Source organism: Phascolarctos cinereus, unplaced genomic scaffold (assembly GCF_003287225.1).
Source record: "Phascolarctos cinereus isolate Bilbo 61053 unplaced genomic scaffold, phaCin_HiC Scaffold_1;HRSCAF=81, whole genome shotgun sequence".
NCBI lineage: Eukaryota > Metazoa > Chordata > Mammalia > Diprotodontia > Phascolarctidae > Phascolarctos > Phascolarctos cinereus.
Genome location: NW_027555514.1, coordinates 276,485,254 through 276,506,123, shown reverse-complemented (window position 1 = coordinate 276,506,123; position 20,870 = coordinate 276,485,254). Strand labels below are relative to the sequence as shown.

The window sequence follows — 20,870 nt, the reverse complement described above, 5'->3', positions numbered from 1 at the left end:
CTTCCCTGAGACTTTTCTACTCCAGGCTAAATATCCCTAGTTTCTTTATACAATATATGGCATCATCTTGAGTTTCGCCATCTTGGTTTAAAACTCATGTGTGACTGTGAATCCTATGACAGAGTCCATCCCTACTCACTCCCACCAGCCCCAACACTTCCACACACTTTTTTAAAAAATGAGTGGCAATAATAAAATGTTTGTCCTTTTAAAACATTCCTGTATGATGTTTTTGCAAGCAAAAATAATAACCAGCCTTTACATAGCACTTCAAGTTTGGACAGCATTGTAAACATGTTATCGCATTTCTTCCTCATGACCATTCTCTAAGGTGGGCACTGTTATTATTCCATTTCTACAGATGAGGACACCGAAGTGGTTAAAGTTTATGTGAAAATACTCCAAGAAGTTTAAAGCCATATATATATGTATATCTACACATTTTCATAGATCTGTATTGTTGTTAGTTGTTAAGTCATTTTTTCAATCCTGTCCGACTCTTCATGACCCCATTTGGCATCAGAGATACTGGAGTGGTTTGCCATTTCCTTCTCCAGCTCATTTTATGGGTGAGGAAACTGAGGCAAACAGGGTTAAGTAACTTGTCATGATTCGTACAAGTAGCAAGTATCAGAGGCAAGATCTGAATTTGGGTTTTTCTGATTCCCCAAGTCCCGTGCTTTTAATCACTGCACCATCTAGCTGTCTCTAAGAAGTAATATGCTACAACTCTCCTTCAGGGAAATGCTTTTGTATCATAAGAATGGTAATAAACACAGCATTTTCTTCTTGAAGGAAAACGAGATGAGAAATTAACACAAAATTGACTTGCCTTCTCCATTTATTTTCCAGCTATCCAAGCATCTAATTCAAAACCCCCAGGGCATTGGGAGTTTGTTTTCTCAGGTGAGTGATTCAAGTTCTGTTTCTTGGTTGCAGGTCTATCGCAGGATAGAGAGTTGTTGTGGTGGTTGTGGTCGTTGTTTTTCATCCTTCATTTTTGAAGAAGACTAATGACATCATGGGGTGATGTCTGGCTAGAAGGAACCTTAGAAGTCCTAGGATCATGGTATCACAGATTTAGAGGTGAACAGAATCTTAGAGGCCAATGAGTCCAAACCCATTTTATAGAGCAGGAAGCTGAGGTCCAGAGAAGTTCAGAATCAATCTGCCTCCAAGTTAATGTCAAGAAGTCAAAGACCCCAGACTTAAGCCCACAGTTCTAACTTCCAACACAGCATTCTTTCCCGTATACTCCCACTACTTCCTTGGTCTCATTTTAGCCACTTCACAAGAATCGTTTTTGCTCTGTGGATTTTTGGACGGTCTAATTTTATGATGATAATCTTAAGAGTCCCAATCATGGAATGTCATTAGGAGGAAAATAACCGTTATTGGGTGAATTCTAACGAGCCAGGGAAGATTTCTGAGCAGAGAAGTAATAGGACAGGACCAAATGCATAAAAACAAGGATTCTGATGGTCTTACAAAGAATGAATCTGAGTGGCAACATAATGGGGATGGGAAGTCCTGTAACAAAATTCTTGCAATATTCTAAGTGAGAGGTAATGAGGACCCAGGCTGGGGTGGTAGAAGGAAGTGAGAAAAGGATATGGCCATGAGAGAATCAGAGAACAATGGTATCAATAAGGCTTTGTAACTGCTTCACTATGAGAGGTAAAGGAAAAGAAGGAATCTGACTTATTACTGAGGATTTGAAATTGTGGTACTGGGTGAAGGGTAGCAATGCAGACAAATAATAAATTCGAAGGGAGGAGCAGGTTGAGGGGAAAAGACAATGAATTCTCTTTGAGACAAATTGAAGGTGACAGTGTAGATATGTTTAAGGTATTTGACTATCCCACCGTAAGTTCCCCAAATAAGATATTTGTTTTTCCCTTCAGGTTTCAACTTGGTTCAAAACCATTTGAATCAATGAGAGAAGAGGGGATTTTGTCTATATCTGCAAATTTTACGAAGCTGATATTCAGCTGAATATTATATGTTGAGAATATCTGCCCTCACGGAGCTTATAGTCTAGCATAGGCTATATAGCAGTTGTGTGTATAACAAAAAGCATTTTAATTTTAGCAAAGCTATTTTCATTTTTGGCACCTCAGAATTGTCTTTATTTCCTTTTTTTTTTTCAGCCAAAGACAAGGTTTATTAAAGATCTGCCATATTGGCCAGACTCTTAAAGAATCTGAACATTTGTGAGCTATTGGCTAGATTATAAGAATCTGAGCAGTGGCTAGATTTTAAGAATCTCGGCCATCTTTATTCCTTATAAACCAGTCTAGAGAAGTATAGTGGATAGAATACTGGACTTGGCGTCAAGAAGACCTGAGTTCAAATCCTTCCTCAGGCACTTAACTAGCTATGTGATCCTAAGCAAGTCACTTAACCTTTTTCACCCTCAATTTCCTCATTTCTAAGATGGGGATAATAGCAGCTCCTACCTCACAGGAGTGTCATGAGAATCAAATGGGAGAATGTGTGTAAAGAATTCTGTAAACTTTAGATATAAGTTACCATTATTCTTATTGTCTAAAATTTGACAGTCATCTAAGACTCCCCCCCCCAAATCTAAGCCTGTACAGATAGAGCGTAGAAATTCAAGCAAATAACTGAAAAAGTTGTTCTAATGATGCTTGATTGTATCAATTTTTTTTGTACCAAACCAACGAGGTTTGCTTGGTAACTACAGAAATTGACTCGTTTCGACGTTCATAGTTACTAAGCAAGACTTGTTGGTTTGGTTTTGATCCTCAGTATTTTCACATCACTTAACTCCACCTGTCTCTTCTCAAATTTTGGCAGATTGCAGAACTATATATAATGACCCAGCCCCTGATGATGAGGGTTCTGACCACCGAACCCCCAGTGGTCAGTCTAGAACCGAACAATTTTACCCTCAACATCCCTGGTTCTGTCGTGATGCTGACCAAACCTAAAAACGCCACCGAGGAAGCTATTGTCTCTATGGATTTTGTAAGTAGCCAGACCAAGGGAGGTGAATTCCACTCAAAGACCCCCAAATAGCTTTCATTCAATGGAGCACTGGCCACATGCTTCCTCAGTGCCTGGAAGTATTTATGGTTTCCCAGGACCTGCTGAGGTCTTCCTTCCTGATGGGCTGGAAAGACAACAAAAAGATAGCTACCCATCAAATTGGCAGGCAATAATTTAGAAATGCAAAGAAACTCAATGCTAACAGGAATATGGAGAAATAAGTACACTCATTCATTGCCGGTGGGATTGCAAACCTGTGGAATATTTTTGGAGAACAATATGGCATCACACTGAAGCAGCTAGGTGGCACAGTGGATAGAGTGATGGGCCTGGACTAAGGAAGACCTGACTTCAAATCCAGCCTCAGAAACTTACTAGCTATGTGACCCTGTCACTTAACACCATTTATCTCAGTTTCCTCATCTGTAAAATGATCTGGAGAAGGAAATGGCAAACCACTCCAGTATCTTTGCCAAGACAATCCCAAATGGGATCACAAAGAGTTGAACATGACTTAACATATCAGACATGATATAACAAAAAATTAAATGCTAATAATTATTTTGAGTAGTATTTTATTTTTTCTCCAATTACAGGTTAAAACCATTTTAGAAACTTTTTTTAAAAAGTCTTGCGTTCCAAATTCTATCCCTCCCTCCCTTCTCTCTTCACTTCCTGAGACGGTATGGAATCTTCTATAGGTTATACATGAACAATCACATAAAACATTTCCCTATTAGTCATTTTTTACAAGAAGACTTGAATAAAAAGAAAGGATGAAAGAAAGTGAAAAATAGCACGCTTCAGTCTGTATTCAGACAGTATCTGTTCTTTCTCTGGAGGCAGATAGCATGCTCTATCATGAGTCCTTTATTGTCTTAGATCATCATATTCCTGAGAATAATTCTAATGGTTATTACAGACATTTGGTCAGCTGTTTTTAATGTTCAACCTTTTCTTTTTTTAATTTATCTTTTCCTTTTGCATCACCTTAAAGCCTAAGTGTATGTTTCCATCCCCAAAGGGCAATCCCACTTAGTGATGAATAAAAAAGGTTGAGAGGACAGGAGCATGGAAAAATACCTCAAAACTAGCCAATGCATCATTTCAGTGTTGTGCTATATTGTATTCCATCCTCAGAGTCCCCTTCTACCAGCAAGGAGAAAGGAGAATTTATTTCTCTCTTCCTCAGGGCAAGCTTGATCATTACGATCACCAATTATTGTCACCATTAATTTTTTAATAAAACAGTTAACCATGTTTAAAAGACAATTGAGAGGGAGAAAGGAAGTGTGATAAAAGCAGGTAAGAACTGTCCTCCCTCTCCTCCCCACCCCCATAAAAGCTGGTGTCTTTTCAAATCCGTTCCTTAGAAAGAGGATTTCTTGAGCTAGATTATATTCCAGACAATGGAGTTTCTGCATTTTCAGTTACGGAAGAGGCCAGTGTTTGAATCTGAAATGACATTCACTCAGCCCAATAATCAAAGTGTTTGGTCTTTTGCAGGTGGCTAGTACTGATGTTGGCCTGGCTATTTTGGGACAAAAGTTGATCTGCTCTTTATCTCTGAACAGGTAAGATAAATCAGGTTTAATTGACTACTTTTCAGCAGTTTTGGAAGACCACATGTTCAAAATCAACATTAGGACAACAGGAGAAAAATCATTTTTTCTGTAGGAAAGAATGGGTTTTTTTAAGTGGAGCAGGGAAACTTAGCTGATAGGCAAGGACAGATAAGGACTTGGAATGCTGGGTTTTATTCTGTGGGCCTCTCTGTACTCATCTCTCCAGTGAGCAGGTCATACTAGATGGTTTCTTGGTTTTCTTATGACTCAAGTCTATAATTTTATAAGAGGTTCTGTGGAAAATAAAGGGCTAGATTTAAAGTCAAGAGGAACTGAGTTAGAATCCCACTTTAGATACTTACAGGGCAGCTAGGTGGCGCCATAGTGCACAGAGGGCTGGACTAGAGTCAGAAGGACTCATCTTCCTGAGTTCAAATCTGGCCTGAGTCACTTACTGGCTGGGCAAGTCACTTCACCCTGTTTGCCTCAGTTTCCTCCTTTTCAAAATGAGGCGAATGGGCACCAAGTTTCCCTCCAGCTCCACACCTATAATGTGACGCTTGGTCAGTCTAGTAAGACCACCTCCTTCCTTCACACCATACAAGTGTAGACAGATAAACATCTGTCAACAGAAGCATTCTATGGAACAGATAGGGGACCAGTCAAGTCAGAAAGCGGCTGGTACTGGGTCCCATTGGAGCGGAAGCTTTCCCAAAGGTGGGACAGAGAGAGTGCCCTATCGTTGATTTACCAAGCAAACTGCTGAGCTAAGTAATCTGCATCAATCTCTGCTTCACAAGTATTAAGGCAAGGAGTGGATGGGATAGGAAAGGGGGGCCTAGAGCCAGCTCAAATGCCTTCTGGAGAGCTGGTTGTTAAATTTCATTGTGAGCATTTATACCTGAGAAATAAGTAACACTACAAATCAGAGTTTGCTTTATTATGTATTGTTTACATTTTAAGAAAGTGATAGAGAAAATATTAATAATGCACATAAAGCTTAAAAGTGTGCCTAGGGTACATCCCCACCCCCATGCCCAGAGAGTCAGTTGTTAAACATTTGCCAGCACACCCGTGGACAAGCCCCTTCCCCAAGACCACTCGTGGAAATCCCAGGCCCCAATATCACAAAGTATCATGGACACTGGGCTAATGGTCCAATGACAAAGTTTCAAATCACAGCAATGAAAACACTTACTAGCTGTGAGACTTTGGGGAGGTCATTTTACACCTTGGTTTCCTCATCTGTAAAATGGGGATAATAATATTTGCATTTTCCTCAATGAACTGTTCTGGGAGCGGGGAATATTGGTAAACCTTGGAGCAATAAGTAAATGGAGAAGTTGTTGCTTTGCTGGTCTACTCGGTTTAGCTTAGATTTGCAAGAATCTCTAATAATGGGGGCTATTTGATGGGGAAGGGCGTGATCACAGTCCTCTGTTCAATCAGCCATCAAGTATGTATTATATGGCAGGAACTGTTAGGTGATGGAATAAAAAGGCAAAAATGAAATAGTCCTTGTGCTCAAGGGTCTTACATTCTAGAACAAGAAACATATATAAACTTTGTATGGGCCCACGGTTCTGTACTACCTAGTGCCGTGTGTGTGTGTGTGTGTGTGTGTGTGTGTGTGTGGACTCACACTGGTGATCAAGAAGTCACCGGTCTTTGTTGGTGAAGAGAATTTCCACACCGGGAGTTTTCCACACGATGCAGAAAAAAAGGCCCCAAGACACAGCCCTCGGCTAAGGACTCCAGCTGGAGCCAGGAGCTAAGATCAGAGAGGCTCCGTAGGCCAACTGAGCCATAGCCGGCAGAGGGCCAAGAACCAGGAGTCACCAACAACCCTCACTCTCGGGGCGGGCAGGCATGCTATCATGGTTACAAGCTGCACGGGACAGGTGGTCCCGTAATACAGCTACGTGAAAGAGTAAATGAGCTTTGAGGGGCTAGCCTGGGAAACCTAAAGGTCAGTCATCACATCCTTCCTGTGGAAAATACATTGTGTCTTGACACCAAGCCAACACAGAGCGCACAGCTGGGCCTTCATAAATGCGGTAGAATCATTGATTTAGAACTGCAAGTGGCCTTTGCAGAGACAGAGATGGTAGATTGAAGAAGTTAAGTGACTTGCCCAAGGTCACACAGGGAGTGAGGGGCAGAGTCAAGATTGACAAGATCACAAGAGCATAGATTCACAGCTGGAAGAGATGTTAGGGGCCATCCAACCCTACCCTTCATTTTACAGATAAGGAAAGAGCTCATTAACGTGCAGTGACTTGCCCAAGGTCATATAGATAATAATGAGTCAAGATTTGAAGCTTGTCTCCCAACTCCAAATACAGCATTCTTTTCCAAATACTCTTTGTTGTCCATTAAATGAACGAATGGATGTTGAATGAACTTATAAAAGAACTTTTAGAACCTACTTGGGTAAGCTGAGGGCTTGCCCCAGCATTTCCCAGAAGGGCAAATTTAATGATAGAGAACATATTTCTGCCTCTCTGTTCTTGCTAAATTTTTTTTTATTTTTGGCATTTTGAAATTTAAACAGTTCATCTTATATCTTTCAAAACTACTTTCTGACCTTCTTTCTCTCCAGGTTCCGTCTCTCTGGCCCAGAGTCTAATCGTAGTTCCATTGAGGTAAGATTTAAGAACCTCAGGTCTTGGAGGAGGCGTCTGAGCTGCCTCCCCACCTGCTGGCTTGCTGCCTTTCTGCCTGGATGATTATATCTTCTGCTTCAAGTATCTCTTTCCCTCTTTTTCTTTTCTGCTCCAAAAATCTTTCCCTCTCGCTGTTCCTCCACTCACCAGGCTAATTTGCTCTTTACAAAAGAGACTTACACTGTCATTCTGTGAAATCTATGCAAGGACTTTTGAAACAGAACATTCGGAAGACTGCTAGAGATCTACAGGATGTAGGAGAAGCAGTTGTTCTCAGGATTTCAAAGCCCATGAAAAAAAAAGAGTTTTAAGCTAAGTTTCTGGAGTTAAATTTATGCCCCAGAATCCCAAAGGAAGGGGGTAAATGGGCATTGTAGGTCCATATTTATTATCCTTGCCCTTTGAGGCTTTTGAGCTAGTTTCCTGGAGTTGTTTGGAGCATGGCTACCCAGACTCTGGGTGTGTGGGTGCCCCTGTGAGGCCACGTATCCTCCCTCTCCCCACCACTCTCATTGCTTTATGTGTTTCTTATCCCTGTAACTTGAAGAAGATCCAGTGATCAGAGTAACAACCTAGAAACCATCCTAGGGGCAGCTAGGTGGCACAGTGGATAAAGTTCCATCTTTAGAGTCAGGAGGATCTAAGTTCAAATCCAGCCTCAGACACTTGACACTTACTAGCCGTCTGACCCTGGGCAAGTCACTTAACCCCAATTGTCTCACCAAAAAAACCAAACAAATAAACAAAAAAAAAGAAAACAGAAGCCACCCTAGAGCTCAGTGGTACCAGCTAGAAAGGTAAACTCCTGAGTTTTATTTTGTTTTGTTTTCGATTGGAACATAGATTCATTAGTTTGGACAGCTAAAAGTCCAGTTTTTAAAATACACCCAATTAAATACTTGATAGGGGTAGCTAGGTGACTCATCTTTTTGAGTTCAAATCTAGCCTCAGATATTTACTGTGACCCTGGGACAAGCCATTGAATCTTGTTTGCCTCAGTTTCCTCATCTGGAAAATGAGCTAGAGAAGGAAATGGCAAATGCTCCAATGTCTTTACCAAGAAAACCCCAAATGGGGTCGCAAAGAGACTGAAAATAAACTGAACAACAAAGGTTGGGTTTTTTTAGCATGACAATAGCCTCTTAATAACTTAATAATTTCACAGCATCCAAATCTAAAAGGTTAAATTTTCCAATGATACAATTACATCATCCTCAACAGTATTTCTTATACAATGTTTCCCCAAAATTCATAATACGAAAAAAAAAAGTGAAAGGCAATTGGGGTTAAATGACTTGTCCAGGATCATTATTTGTCCTTTGTTCCAAAGACAACCATGACATCAGGAAGGTGACTTGGATTTAAGTTACACAGCTGTTAAGTGTTGGAGGTCAGATTTGAACTCAGGTCCTCCTGACTCCAGGGCTGGTGCTCTATCCACTGCACCCTCTAGCTGCCCCTGAAAGAAAATGTAAAAACACAATGAAAACATACTTCAGTGAGGAACTTCAGCTATCAGTGCAGATGGGCCTTTTCTCTTCCAGTTAAAGCCTTAAAGAGTTGCCCAGGGCACTGAGCAGAGTGACTTACCTGGGGTCACACAATTAATTTAGGCCAGAAATAGGACTTGAACCCACAACTTCATGACAGCAAGGCCAACTCCCCATCCACGATGCCATCTGCCACTTCACTTGCCCAGCCCAAGTCCTAGGGTCAGCATCACCAGGTAACAGTGGGATCCTCACAGGGCCCAAGGAAGAAACAGCAGCTCAGCTAAGAACTCCAGCTAAAACTAGAGAAGGTCTAGAACCCTGTGCCCAGTTAAGCCCTCCTGACAATTACTCTAGGACCAGGGGTTTTCACCCTTCTTTCTCACTGTTCCCCACATCAGTCACACGTAACATAAAAACAGCCATGTCAAGCATCCCAGTGGAATGGGAATAGGCCTGGATGTAGCAGCCGCAGAGCTGGGTATCAGGTGCCAGGATAACAGACAATGACTTCTTTTTAAATTTGCTTTAAGACAGAGGGAGGAAGAGCCTGAGTTACAGGTTGGAGGACTGACGGGGGAGTAGCCGGAGAGTCCTGTAGGTAGGAGGCAGGGCCTAAGGCCATCCTCGGTCCCAGAAGCCAGTAACACAATTAGACGGATGTCTAATTACAACCCCAGGTATAGCCACGCAGTGGGGAGGACAAACCCGAGTGTCCCAGAGGACACGAGTAAGCTTCTCTCCTACAGAGGCAGATCATGCCTTAACTCAGCAGGGCATTAAAGCAGATGGAAGCTGCAAAGGAGGTTCAGGCCAAACTCCCTTCTCATCGAGTTTAAGTGACTTGCCCAGGGTCACACAGCCAAAGGAAGGACTCAAACCCAGGTCTTTCTGTCTCTAAAGACTGGCTCTCTATCTACCACAAGCTATCACAACCACCCCTCCTTCATACTTCTGACAGACACTTGGGGCGGACAGACTGTTGAAATGGCTTTTCACATACTTATTTTGTAGCTGTTCAGTCATTTTCAGACTCTTCATGACCCCGTTTGGGGTTTTCTTTGCAAAGATACTAGAGGGGTTTACCATTTCCTTTTCCAGCTCATTTGCCAGATGAGGAAACTGAGGCAAATAGTGGTTAAGTGACTTGCCCGGGGTCACACAGCTAGTAAGTGTCTGAGGTCAGATTTGAACTCAGGGAGAGGAGTCTACCTGACTCCAGGCTCAGCACTCTAGCCACTGCACCCCCTAGCTGCCCCACATTCTTATCATAGTATTATAGATTTAGAACTGGAAGAAACTTCAGTCTCCTTCAAGACTGACCACTGCCCCCCTTCCCATTTTACAGATAAGGAAACTGAGGCATAGAGAGGTAGAGTGATTTGCCCAGGGTCACACAGCTTGCTAGTGTCTGGGCCAGTATTTGAACCCAGCTCGTCCTGACTCCCAGTCCAGTGGTCTTACCTACTGTGACTACACCATGCTGCCTCTTTTTGGATTAATCTTCACCCAGATCAGAATTGAACAAGGGTGAAGACTTGTTTGTACTACATAAGAATTTCATGGTCTGTGAGCTGCCCACTCATCTGTTTTATTCCTTTTTTGGGGGGGGTTGGGTTTGGCATTTGGGGTTGAGTGACTTGCCCAGCGTCACACAGCTAGTGAGTGTTATGTGCATGAGGCTGGATTTGAACTCAGGTCCTCCTGACTCCAGGGCCGGTGCTCTATCCACTGTGCCACACAGCTGCCCCCCACTCAACTGACTTGTTCCTTTGTTTCAGGTCCTGAGATTTGAAAACATTCTCTCCTCCATCCTTCACTTTGGAGTCTTCCCATTAGCCAATGGTAAGTCAGAGGGGTGCCACAGCATCCTTTAGTGACTAGGGCATATTAACAAACTATGTGATTCCTGGGGGTCAGTAAAGCATTTGGGAATATTCTCTATCTTGCACCCCAAGGCTGCTGCTTACTGGGGAATTGGTATTAATCCAGCCCAGGACAGTAGCAATCAGCATTCTTAAAAGGTTCTGAACCTTTTCTGTGTCATGGTCCCCTTTGGCAGTCTGGTGAAACCTATTCACCCCTTCTCAGAATAAATTTTTTTAAAATTCATAGTTGAAAGAAATGACAAATTTTTTTTTTGGGTTAGGCAATGGGGTTAAGTGACTTGCCCAGGGTCACAGAGCTAGTAAGTGTTATGTGTCTAAGGCTGGATTTGAACTCAGGTCCTCCTGAATCCAGGGCTGGTGCTCTATCCACTGCGCCACCTAGCTGCCCCAGAAATGACAAATTTTAGTTAGATGTTAGTGAAAATAAAGATCACACCAAAATTTGTAGATCCCCTGAAATTTACCCCTTTGAAATCAGAGGTCTGTGGACTCAATTAGAAACCCTGGGATCTTCACAATTTGATTATGAAATAAATTATGGATTAAGTCCAGCCTTCACTGACCTTCATGGATACTAGTAACCTTATTGGTACTCTCAACAAGAAGGGTAGGGTCTATCACCGACATAGGGGAGACTTAAAAAATTCTCATAATCTTTTGAGGAGACATCCACAGGACGCTAGATTCTCCTCCCAGCCTTACAAAGCTCTGTTTAGAGGGTGAAATCATGGTGGCCACCCGTGCGAGGAACAGAATTCATGGGTGAGATTGACAAACTCAGCTTCAGTGATTGCCAGTCTTGGTCCTTCAACTGACACACAATTGCTCAGCAATTTGCAACTATGGGGCATTCATTCAAATTGTTCTTCATTTTAAAGAATGAGATGTTCTCAGAGCCTGTGAGTCCCAGCCTTGGCAAAATGTAAATTGTGCTTTCAAGGGAGAACAGCAAGCTGTCAGATTTTCTTTCTTGCTGCCCAGATGTGCAAAATTGCAGACGTTTTCAGTTAAGTATGTGGTGGATCAGTTTAAAAGTTCTTCTGAGAAAAGCTGGGGAAGTGTTGATCCAAGAGAATTTTTTTAAAAAAACAGAAAACCCACCTGCTGACAGAGAGGTGATGGACTTGGGATGCTGACTGAGTCACATTTTTTGGACATGGCCAACATGAAAATCTGTTTTGCTTGCCTATACATATTTGTAACAGGGGTTTTGACTTCCTTGCTTTCTCAATGGGGCTGAAGGGGAAATGGGTAGGAGAGAAGGCAGATCTGAAAATAAAATTGAATGTAAAATTCAATTAAAAAATAAAAAAGAGAAAATAGAAGGAATAAGATTAAAAGACAAATGTTTGCAAAGGAGCTGCTATATACTTGTGCATCTCTGAAGTTATTCTTTACTATATTTTGTTTTGGTTTTTAGCCAGGTTACAGCAAGGTTTCCCATTGCCTAACCCACATCAGATCTCTCTTGTCAAGTCTGACATTGAAGTTCACAAGGTGAGAAGATGACTCTCCTCTTATGCTGTCTTTTATGGCAGAATCACAGAATTATCCTCAACTCTCAAAGTTCAAAGCCCCAGAGGTCATCTTGTCCAAGTGATACATGAAGACTAAAGCCCTTTTTCAACATTCTGAATTCCAGTGCTACTCTTTACTATCCTTGTGACCTTTGGCAAGTCTCTTGACTTCTCTGGCCCTCAGTTTCCTCATTTGTAAAATGGGCAAGATGGATTAGATGACTTCCAAGGTCCCTGCCACAGCTCAGTCTTTGATCCGGTGATCCCAGACAATGGGTTGTCCAATCTCCATTTCAACATCAGGACATAGTGGAAAGAGGGCTTGATTTCAAGTCAGAGGAAATGGGTTCAAATCACAGCTCCTTCTTTGTGATCTTGGTCAAATTAACCTGCCTGGGCCTCAGTTTCCTCATCTGTAAAATGAAGAAGTTAGCCTGGAGGATCTCTGAGGTCCCTTCAGACTCAAGATCTACAATCCTACCTGCACAAGTCACCTAACCTTCATGGGCCTTGGTTTCCTCATCTGCAAAATTAGTGGGTTAGTACTCCCTGTTATCTTGAAATCTATGCCCATATGACTTCCATTAACAGAAACTACTTCCTTCCTGGGGTAGCCCATTCCGTTTTTGGACAACTTTAATTTTTAGGAAGTTTTTTCCTTATGTTGAACCATACTCTGTCCCCCTGTAACCTCTATTCACTGGTCAGTCCTAGATCCAGTAAAGAAATATAAGGCTAATACATTTCCTAAATAACAACTTTTCAAATATTTGAAGACAATTGATACTAGCTATTCAACCCTGGGCAGCTCATTCGCCCTCTCTGAAGTGTAGCTTCCTCCTCTACAAAGGAAGTTATTGAACTAGTCCCAAGATTCTTACCTTTTCTGTGTGTCCTGAACGCCTTGGTAGTCTGTTGAAGCCTATGGACCTCTCCTCAGAATAATGTTTCTAAATTCATAAAATAAAATAGAATTACAAAGAAAATCAATTCAATTGAAATCATTGCCAAAAAAAAACCTTTTTTTAAGTTTGCAGACCCGTTATGAAGAAGTCCTGGATCATCTCTAAGGTCCCTGCCAGCTCTGACATTCTATGGTTCATGGGATCAGAGGTTTCGAGCTAGAAAGGCCTTCAGATGCCCCCTCTTCCAACCCCCCACCTTCATCATTTTACAGGAAAGGAAACTGAGCATGAAAGACATTAAACCATTCCCCCAGGATTCCACAAACAGCTAGTAATATCTCAGGTGGCATTTGAACCTAGGTCTTCCCAATTCTAAGCCGAGCACTTGTATCAGCTACCAATTTATTCTTTGAAATTTGCAGCTACACTATGAAGAGCATTTGGAGCTGAGGTGGGACTAGGCAGTCAATCTGGCGCCACCTAGTGGCTGAATCCCTTCACTGCGTAGCACCAGAATGAAAATGATCCCTCACTAGACTCTGCAAGTACCATTGTATCCCAGCTAGCAATCTAGCAGGGACCTCAGAGGTCATCTGGCTGAACTCTCTATTTTGCGGGTGAGGAAACTGAGATCCAGAGAGTTACATTACTTGTCCAAGGTGGTAGTACGGGACAGCATCAAGACCTAAACAAAGGTCCAATGGCTTTAAATCCATTATTCTTTCCACTAATACTACTAGTTCTCCAAAGCCTGGGGACATGAAAACACTTCCAATGACCTGTAATTTGCTAGCCAACAACAGAAAGCAAAATCTTTTGTCTAATTTAATGGGAGGCAGCTAGTGGATAGAGCACGGACCTGGAACCAGAAACATTTGAGTTCTAATTCTGCCTCAGACACTTACTAGTTGTGTGACCCTGGGCAAATCACTTAACCTCGCCTGGCTAAGGTTGAGAGTCTGAAACTAAGTACTCGGTGTAGGTAGTGAGACTTTCTTCTACTCAGAGTTCCCTCCATCAATCAAATCACAGGTCCAGTCCTGATCTTACATTTTGTTTTTATTTTGATATGTACACATTGTATTCTCTGATAGAATAGAAGCTCATTGAGGTAGAGCCTGTAACTCTTTTGTCCTTGAATCTCTAGCACTTAGCATAATGAAATTACAAGGTATTATTATCTAGCAGATTAGATTATCATACCAACATTATATGTTATAATAAGTGTTCATGATTAATACCAACAATTATAGCTAACATTTATATAGTGCTTTAAGGTTTACAAAGCACTTTACAGTTCTTATCTCATTTGATCCTTACAACAATCCTAGGAAGTAGGGGCTATTATTACCATCCCCATTTTACAGATGAGGAAACTGAGGCAGAGGTTAACTGACTTGCCCAGGGTCACACAGCTAGTAAATGCCTGAGGCAAGATGCGAACTCAGGTCTCCCTGACTCCACAGTGCAGTGCAATAGGAACTTACTAAGTCCTTGACTGATTGATTGATTGAAAGAATGATCTATAAATGTCTTTTCCCCTTCAGGGTTTCCTTCTGGTTTCTACTGACCTCAGGTATGACCCTTTGTGGAAGAAGCAGCATTTTGGAGGCTAGAAAGGTGAAAACACCTTTGAGGACGCTGACAGCATGACCTGACTGGCGCTCTTAATATGAACAGGAGACAAATGATCCCTAACCCCTCCCCCCTGCCAAAACCACTGTACCCCCAAGGCTGGAAGACAAGGAAAACGTGGCAACAAGAACTGAAATGGTTTCCTTCCTAGCTTTAAGGGCACTAAAGAAAAAGGGCCGGGGGGCTTACAATGGTGCCTGTATATATGTCTGACTGTGTGTACTGAGTGTGAGTAGATGTCGGTTGCTGGGGCCACAAGGCAGGTTTATATGATGGGCACAGAAAGTCTTGGGAATCCAAGCAAGGCTTCCTTTACTTTGTCCCCACTGCATTTAGCATTTTATGTTTTGTACTTCATATTTTATGCTCCCTTTATTTAAATAAAATCTCTCCTCCCCTTGCATGCAGTCCCACCTACTTGGCTTTGAGAAAAGAGGGCCATCGGCATGGGGCTGAATCCCCAGTTTCAGATGAACAAGTTTCCAGGCTGGCCTGAACTCGCTATTTAAAATGTTTAAGTGAAAAATACCAGGTTTAGAACCAAACATAGAAGCTGTGATCTTCTAAAAGATTTAGCCCTGGTGACTTTTATCAAGTCACATGGTATAGTGGAAAGAGTGCTAGGCCTGGAGTCAGGAAGACCTGAATTCAAATCCTGCCTCAGACATTAAATGGCTGTATGACCATGGGCAAGTCACATAACTTCTGTGCCTCAGGTTTCTTCATCTGTAAAAGGAAAAGGTCAGACAAGATGGCCTCTGAGGTCCCTTTCAACCCTAAATCGATGATCCTAAGTCAAAAAGACTTGGGTTTATCCAGTGAGCAAATTGAATGTCGGACCCAAGGAACAAACCTTAAACACGATTCCTGTTTGTGCTGACCAAGGTTTCAGTCCATCAGTCACCTGGTTCACCTTGCAGTGGAACACTGCAGTGTTATAAGAACAATGAATATGTAGTTATGTAACCTGTAGAGTTTACACAGAAGAGAAAAGAACAACTCAAACACAAATGAGTAAAAATAAAATATATAAAAAAGAAATATGTAGTAATTTGGGGGGTGGGGGGTGACACACTGACAGCTAGGAGAAACTCTGGGATTTTGCTTAGCAAGGCTCTTGACCTGGGCCTTGAAGTGCATTAGGGGTTCCAAGAAGCAGAGGAGAGAAGGTTTAATATTCCAAGCAGACAAGTCAGGGCTCAGATGAAGGAAGCAGAGCCTCCACTAACAATTTTTTGTACCTGGGCCAAGCTAGGAGGGGGATGGATGAGCCCTTATGTATATGTAGGAAGCAGAAAAACTGAGGGGCAAAATGAGAACCAGACCTGGTCCACTTCCCTGCCTGTCTAGGATTCAAAGCTCTTCACAAGGCTACATTCTTGCTAGGCTAGAAGAACAAACCTCCTTGGTCTCCTCATCAAAAGTTTGAGGAGAAAAAAATGTTCTAGCCATCACAGGTAATGTAAAAGTTTGGGTAATGGACGACAACTCTCACTCAGATTCTGTAATTCTGTTACTCGGTAGCTAAAATCAAACAAATAACTAAAGTAGCATTAAGCCCCTGCTATGTGTAGAGTATTTAACTACTGTGGTATGGGAAACATACAGAACACCCTGTTTCTTCCCTCAAGGAATTTGTCACAACTTGTTTGTCTCCATTTCCTTACCTGTAAAATGGGGATAATAAAAGTACCCCTTCCCAGAGTAGTTTTGAGAGCAAAATGAGATGATATTGATTCGCAAACCTTAAAATGCTATTGTCATTATCATCATCATCCTCATCCTCAAATGAAAGTTACAGGAATTCCGAGGTGGGGCTGAGGTTCAAGGAGGGGTCAAGTCAAGGGTAAAATCAAATCAAGTCAAGAAATATATCCTAAGTACATACAATCAGGAGGGAACTGGGAGAGAAAACACTTTTCCTTCATCTGAGTATTCTTCCCCCCACCTCAGTGGTTGGGAACTCTGTCCAGACCAGCTCTATTAACTCATTTAAAAAAATTCATTCTTCACATTTGTCTGGTAAGTAATGTGGAAACCAAGTTTGCTCTTTTATCATTGCCACACAGATCAGTTTCATTCCACAGCAGGGAAGAAATCTCTCTTGGAATCAAAGAACCTGGCTTCACATTCTGATTCTGTTACTTACTAGCTATGTGACCTTGGACGAGTTCCTTCCCCCTTTAAGGAATTCGTTTCTTTTTTACCCTAAAATAAGGAACTGCTCTTTTTAATCAATTAATCAATCAAAAATTATTTACTAAGTTCCTGTTATAGGCCAGATCCTGTGCTAGCTGCTAGGAGTGCAAATGTAAAGAATGAAACCGCTGCTTAGAAATAGCTACTATCTTTAATCTAATAGGAGAAAACAAGGAGCAATTTAAAATGATACAGCACATGTATACATATATGTAGATACATGTATGTATTGTGTGTACATGTATATATATGTAGAGAATAAATAGAAATAAATGCAACATAGTTACAAGGAACTTAGGGAGGGAGGGGGGAGGGAGTTCAGGAGCATCTTTGTGGAGAAGACGCTCTGTGACTAATAGGAAAGGAGGAACTCCATGACTCAGAGGCAAGGAGGCTGTGCCTGTCACGAACAAGTCGTTAAGTTCTTTTCAGGGAACATACTTCCTAAGGCGGTTTGTTGGGGGAATATCTGTTGTGTCAAAAAATATGCCAAGAAATTTTAAAAACTTAAAAGTGTTAAAAAATTCTCTATTTCTTTTTTAAGAATGAAAAATTAAATTATTTTTACAGTACAATTTAAAAATAAAAACTCTCCCCAAACTATAAAAAGATGGATAGATGATAGAGAAAGAGGTATAGACAGATGATAGATGTATAGATAGACATGATAGACATATGGATGGATGGATGTATAGATAGAGGTATAGAGAGATGGTAAAGGTATACAGAGATAGGTGATAGAAAGATGTATAGACAGACAGACAGATAGATAAATAGATAGAGGTATACATAGATGATAAAGGTATAGAGAGATAGAGATAGATGATAGATAGAAGAACGGACAGAGACAGACAGATAGATAAATGTATAGACAGAGACCATTCTACTACAAAGGTAATAAATGATAGCATAATAGGTAAGATTCAAATTCCAGTCTTGTAACTCCAAATCCAGAGCTCTTTCCACTCAATCAACAAACATTTATAAAGTGCTTGTTGTATGCTAGGTATTGTGGATACAAATACAAAAGCAAGACAATTCCTGTCCTCAGAGAACTTACATTCTACTGGGAAGCTTACATTCTACTGAATCAGTCAGCCACCAGTCAATAAACATGTAAATACCTACTACGTGCCAGGCACTATGCTAAGCACTAAGGCACAAGACAATCCCTGCCCTCAGGAAGCTTACAATCTAATGGGGGTAGGGAGATGGATAACATACAAATAAATACGTACAAACAAGCTATAGACAGAATAAACGGGAAATAATTAACAAAGGGAAGGGACAGGAATTAAGAGGGCCTGGGGAAGGCTTCCTATAGAAGACAGGATTTTAGTTGGGCTTGAAGGAAGCTAGGGAGGTCAGGAAGTGGAGAGGAGGGTTAGGCATGGGGGAGCAGGCAGAGAAAATGCCTGGAGCCAAGAGATGGAATAATTGTTTTGTAGACCAGCCAGGAGAATCACAGAGCCACCGGATAGAAAAAGTATGCATCAGGGAGTAAGGTGTAGGAAGATTGGAAGGGTAGGAGGGGCCAAGTGATGAAGGGCTTTGAACGTCAAGCAGAGTGTTTTCTATTTGATGCTGGAGATGATAGGGAGCAACTGGAGTTTATTGAATTGGTGGAAAGGAGTGACGTAATTGGACTTGTGCTTTAAGAAAATCACTTTGATGGGTAGGCCAAGCTAATATAGTAAAAATGATAATTCTACCTAAGTTAATTTACTTATTCAGTGCCATAGCAATCAAACTGCCAAAAAATTATTTTATAGAGCTAGAAAAAATAATAACAAGATTCATTTGGAAAAACAAAAGGTCCAGAATATCAAGGGAACTGATGAAAAAAGATGCAGGGGAAGGTGGCCTAGCTGTCCCAGATCTTAAATTGTATTATAAAGCAGTAATCATCAAAGCTACTTGGTACTGGCAAAGAAATAGAGTGGTGGATCGGTGGAATAGGTTAGGTATGCAAGACACAGTAGTCAATGACTATAGTAATCTATTATTTGATAAACCCAAAGACCCCAGCTTCTGGGATAAGAACCCACTACTTAACAAAAACTGCTGGGAAAACTAGAAAAGAGTATGGCAGAAAGTAGCCATAGACCAAAATCTCACACCATATACCAAGATAAAGTCAAAATGGGTTCATGATTTAAATATAAAGGCTGATGATATAAGCAAACTGGGAGAGCAAGGAATGGTTTACCTGTCAGATTTATGGAGAACAGAAGAATTCATAACCAAACAGGAGCTAGACAACATTACAAAATGCAAAACAGATAATTTTAATTACATTAAGTTGAAAAGTTTTTGCACAAACAAAGCCAATGCAACCAAGATTAGGAGGGAGGCAAAAAAACTGGCAAAGAAATTTTATAACCAGCGTCTCTGATAAAGGCTTCATTTCCAAAATATAGAGAACTGAGTCAAATTTACAACAATACAAGTCATTCCCCAATTGATAAATGGTCAAAGGAGATGAACAGGCAGTTTTCAGAGGAAGACATTAAAGCTATCTAGAGCCATATGAAAAAATGCTCTAAATCACCATTGATTAGAGAAATGCAAATTAAAACAACTCTGAGGTACCACATCACACCTGTCAGACTGGCCAACATGACAAAACAGAAAAATGATAAATGCTGGAGAAGACGTGGGAAAATTGGAACACTAATGCATTGTTGGTGGAGCTGTGAACTGATCCAACCATTCTGGAGAGCAATTTGGAACTATGCCCAAAGGGCTATAAAATTGTGCCTACCCTTTGACCCAGCGATACCACTTCTAGGGCTGTATCCGAAAGAGATCACAAAAATGGGAAAAGGAGCCACATATACAAAAATATTTATAGCGGCTCTTTCTGTGGTGGTCAAGAATCGGAAATTGAGAGGATGCCCATCCATTGGGGAATGGCTGAACAAATCATGGTATATGAATGGAATGGAATACTATTGTGCTATAAGAAATGATGAGCAGGCAGATTTCAGAAAAACCTGGAAAGACGTGTATGGTCTGATGCTGAGTGAAGCAAGCAGAACCAGGAGAACATTGTACACAATGACAGCCACATTGTGCGTTGACTCACTTTGATAGACTTGGCCCTTCTCAGCAATACAAGGATCTAAGACATCTCCAAAGGCCTCATGATGGAAAATGCTATCCACATCCAAAGAAAGAACTATGGAGTTTGAATGCAGATTGAAGCATACTATTTACCATTTTTTTTCTTCTGTTTTGTCTTGTTTCCTCTTTCTGGTGGTTCCTCTTATTGTTTCTAATTCTTCCTTACAACATGACTAATGTGAAAATATGTTTAGTAGGAATGTATATGTATAGCCTATGTCAGATTGCGCATCGTCTTGGGAAGGAAGATGAGGAGGGAGGGGGAGAAGAATCTAAAACTCAAAAGCATATGGAAGTGATTGTTGATAGATCAAAATAAATTAATAAAAATTTTTAAAAAAGAAAAAGAAAATCACTTTAGAGGATGAAGAGAGGATGGATGGAAGTGGGAAGAGACTTGGCAGGCAGACCCATCAGCAGACTATAGAAATAAGACCTAGATTTCCTGGTTGCTGCTAAGGTTTCTATCTGTCTTCACAAACCCAGTTACAGCGCAGCATTTAAGGTGCACTTTCTGAACAAGCCACTTGGCCTGTTTGTCTCCATATTCTCACAGGTAAATAAGGATAATAAGAGCACCTACCTCCCAGGATTGTTGTATCATCAAATGAGATTACATATTTTAGCTCTTAGCGAACCTTAATGTGCTAGATAAATGTTAGCAATTGTTATTATTACTAATATCATTGATATTACTATCAGTTTAGGTATATAAACACTGTCACTATTAATAGTGTTGCTATAATTATTAATATTGTCATGTCCTTGTTCAGTTGCCAACTCTTTCCGACTCCATTTGTGGTTTTCTTGGCCAAAGATACTGGAGTCGTTGGCCATTTCCTTCTCCAGCTCATTTTACAGGTGAG

General features: G+C 41.1%; 1 protein-coding gene across 1 annotated transcript in view; it reads left to right on the top strand.

The window, feature by feature from the left end:
- The window catches only part of BPIFC (BPI fold containing family C), a 42,325-nt gene extending 27,245 nt beyond the window's left edge, over positions 1-15,080 (top strand). The window contains exons 10-16 of the mRNA XM_020982449.2: positions 853-906; positions 2,821-2,991; positions 4,519-4,586; positions 7,180-7,222; positions 10,515-10,578; positions 12,043-12,119; positions 14,592-15,080. Coding sequence (XP_020838108.1) covers positions 853-906; positions 2,821-2,991; positions 4,519-4,586; positions 7,180-7,222; positions 10,515-10,578; positions 12,043-12,119; positions 14,592-14,660 — 546 coding nt within the window. The 3' untranslated portion in view covers positions 14,661-15,080. The remainder of the gene's footprint in view (positions 1-852; positions 907-2,820; positions 2,992-4,518; positions 4,587-7,179; positions 7,223-10,514; positions 10,579-12,042; positions 12,120-14,591) is intronic.
- The last annotated feature ends 5,790 nt before the right edge of the window (positions 15,081-20,870 follow it).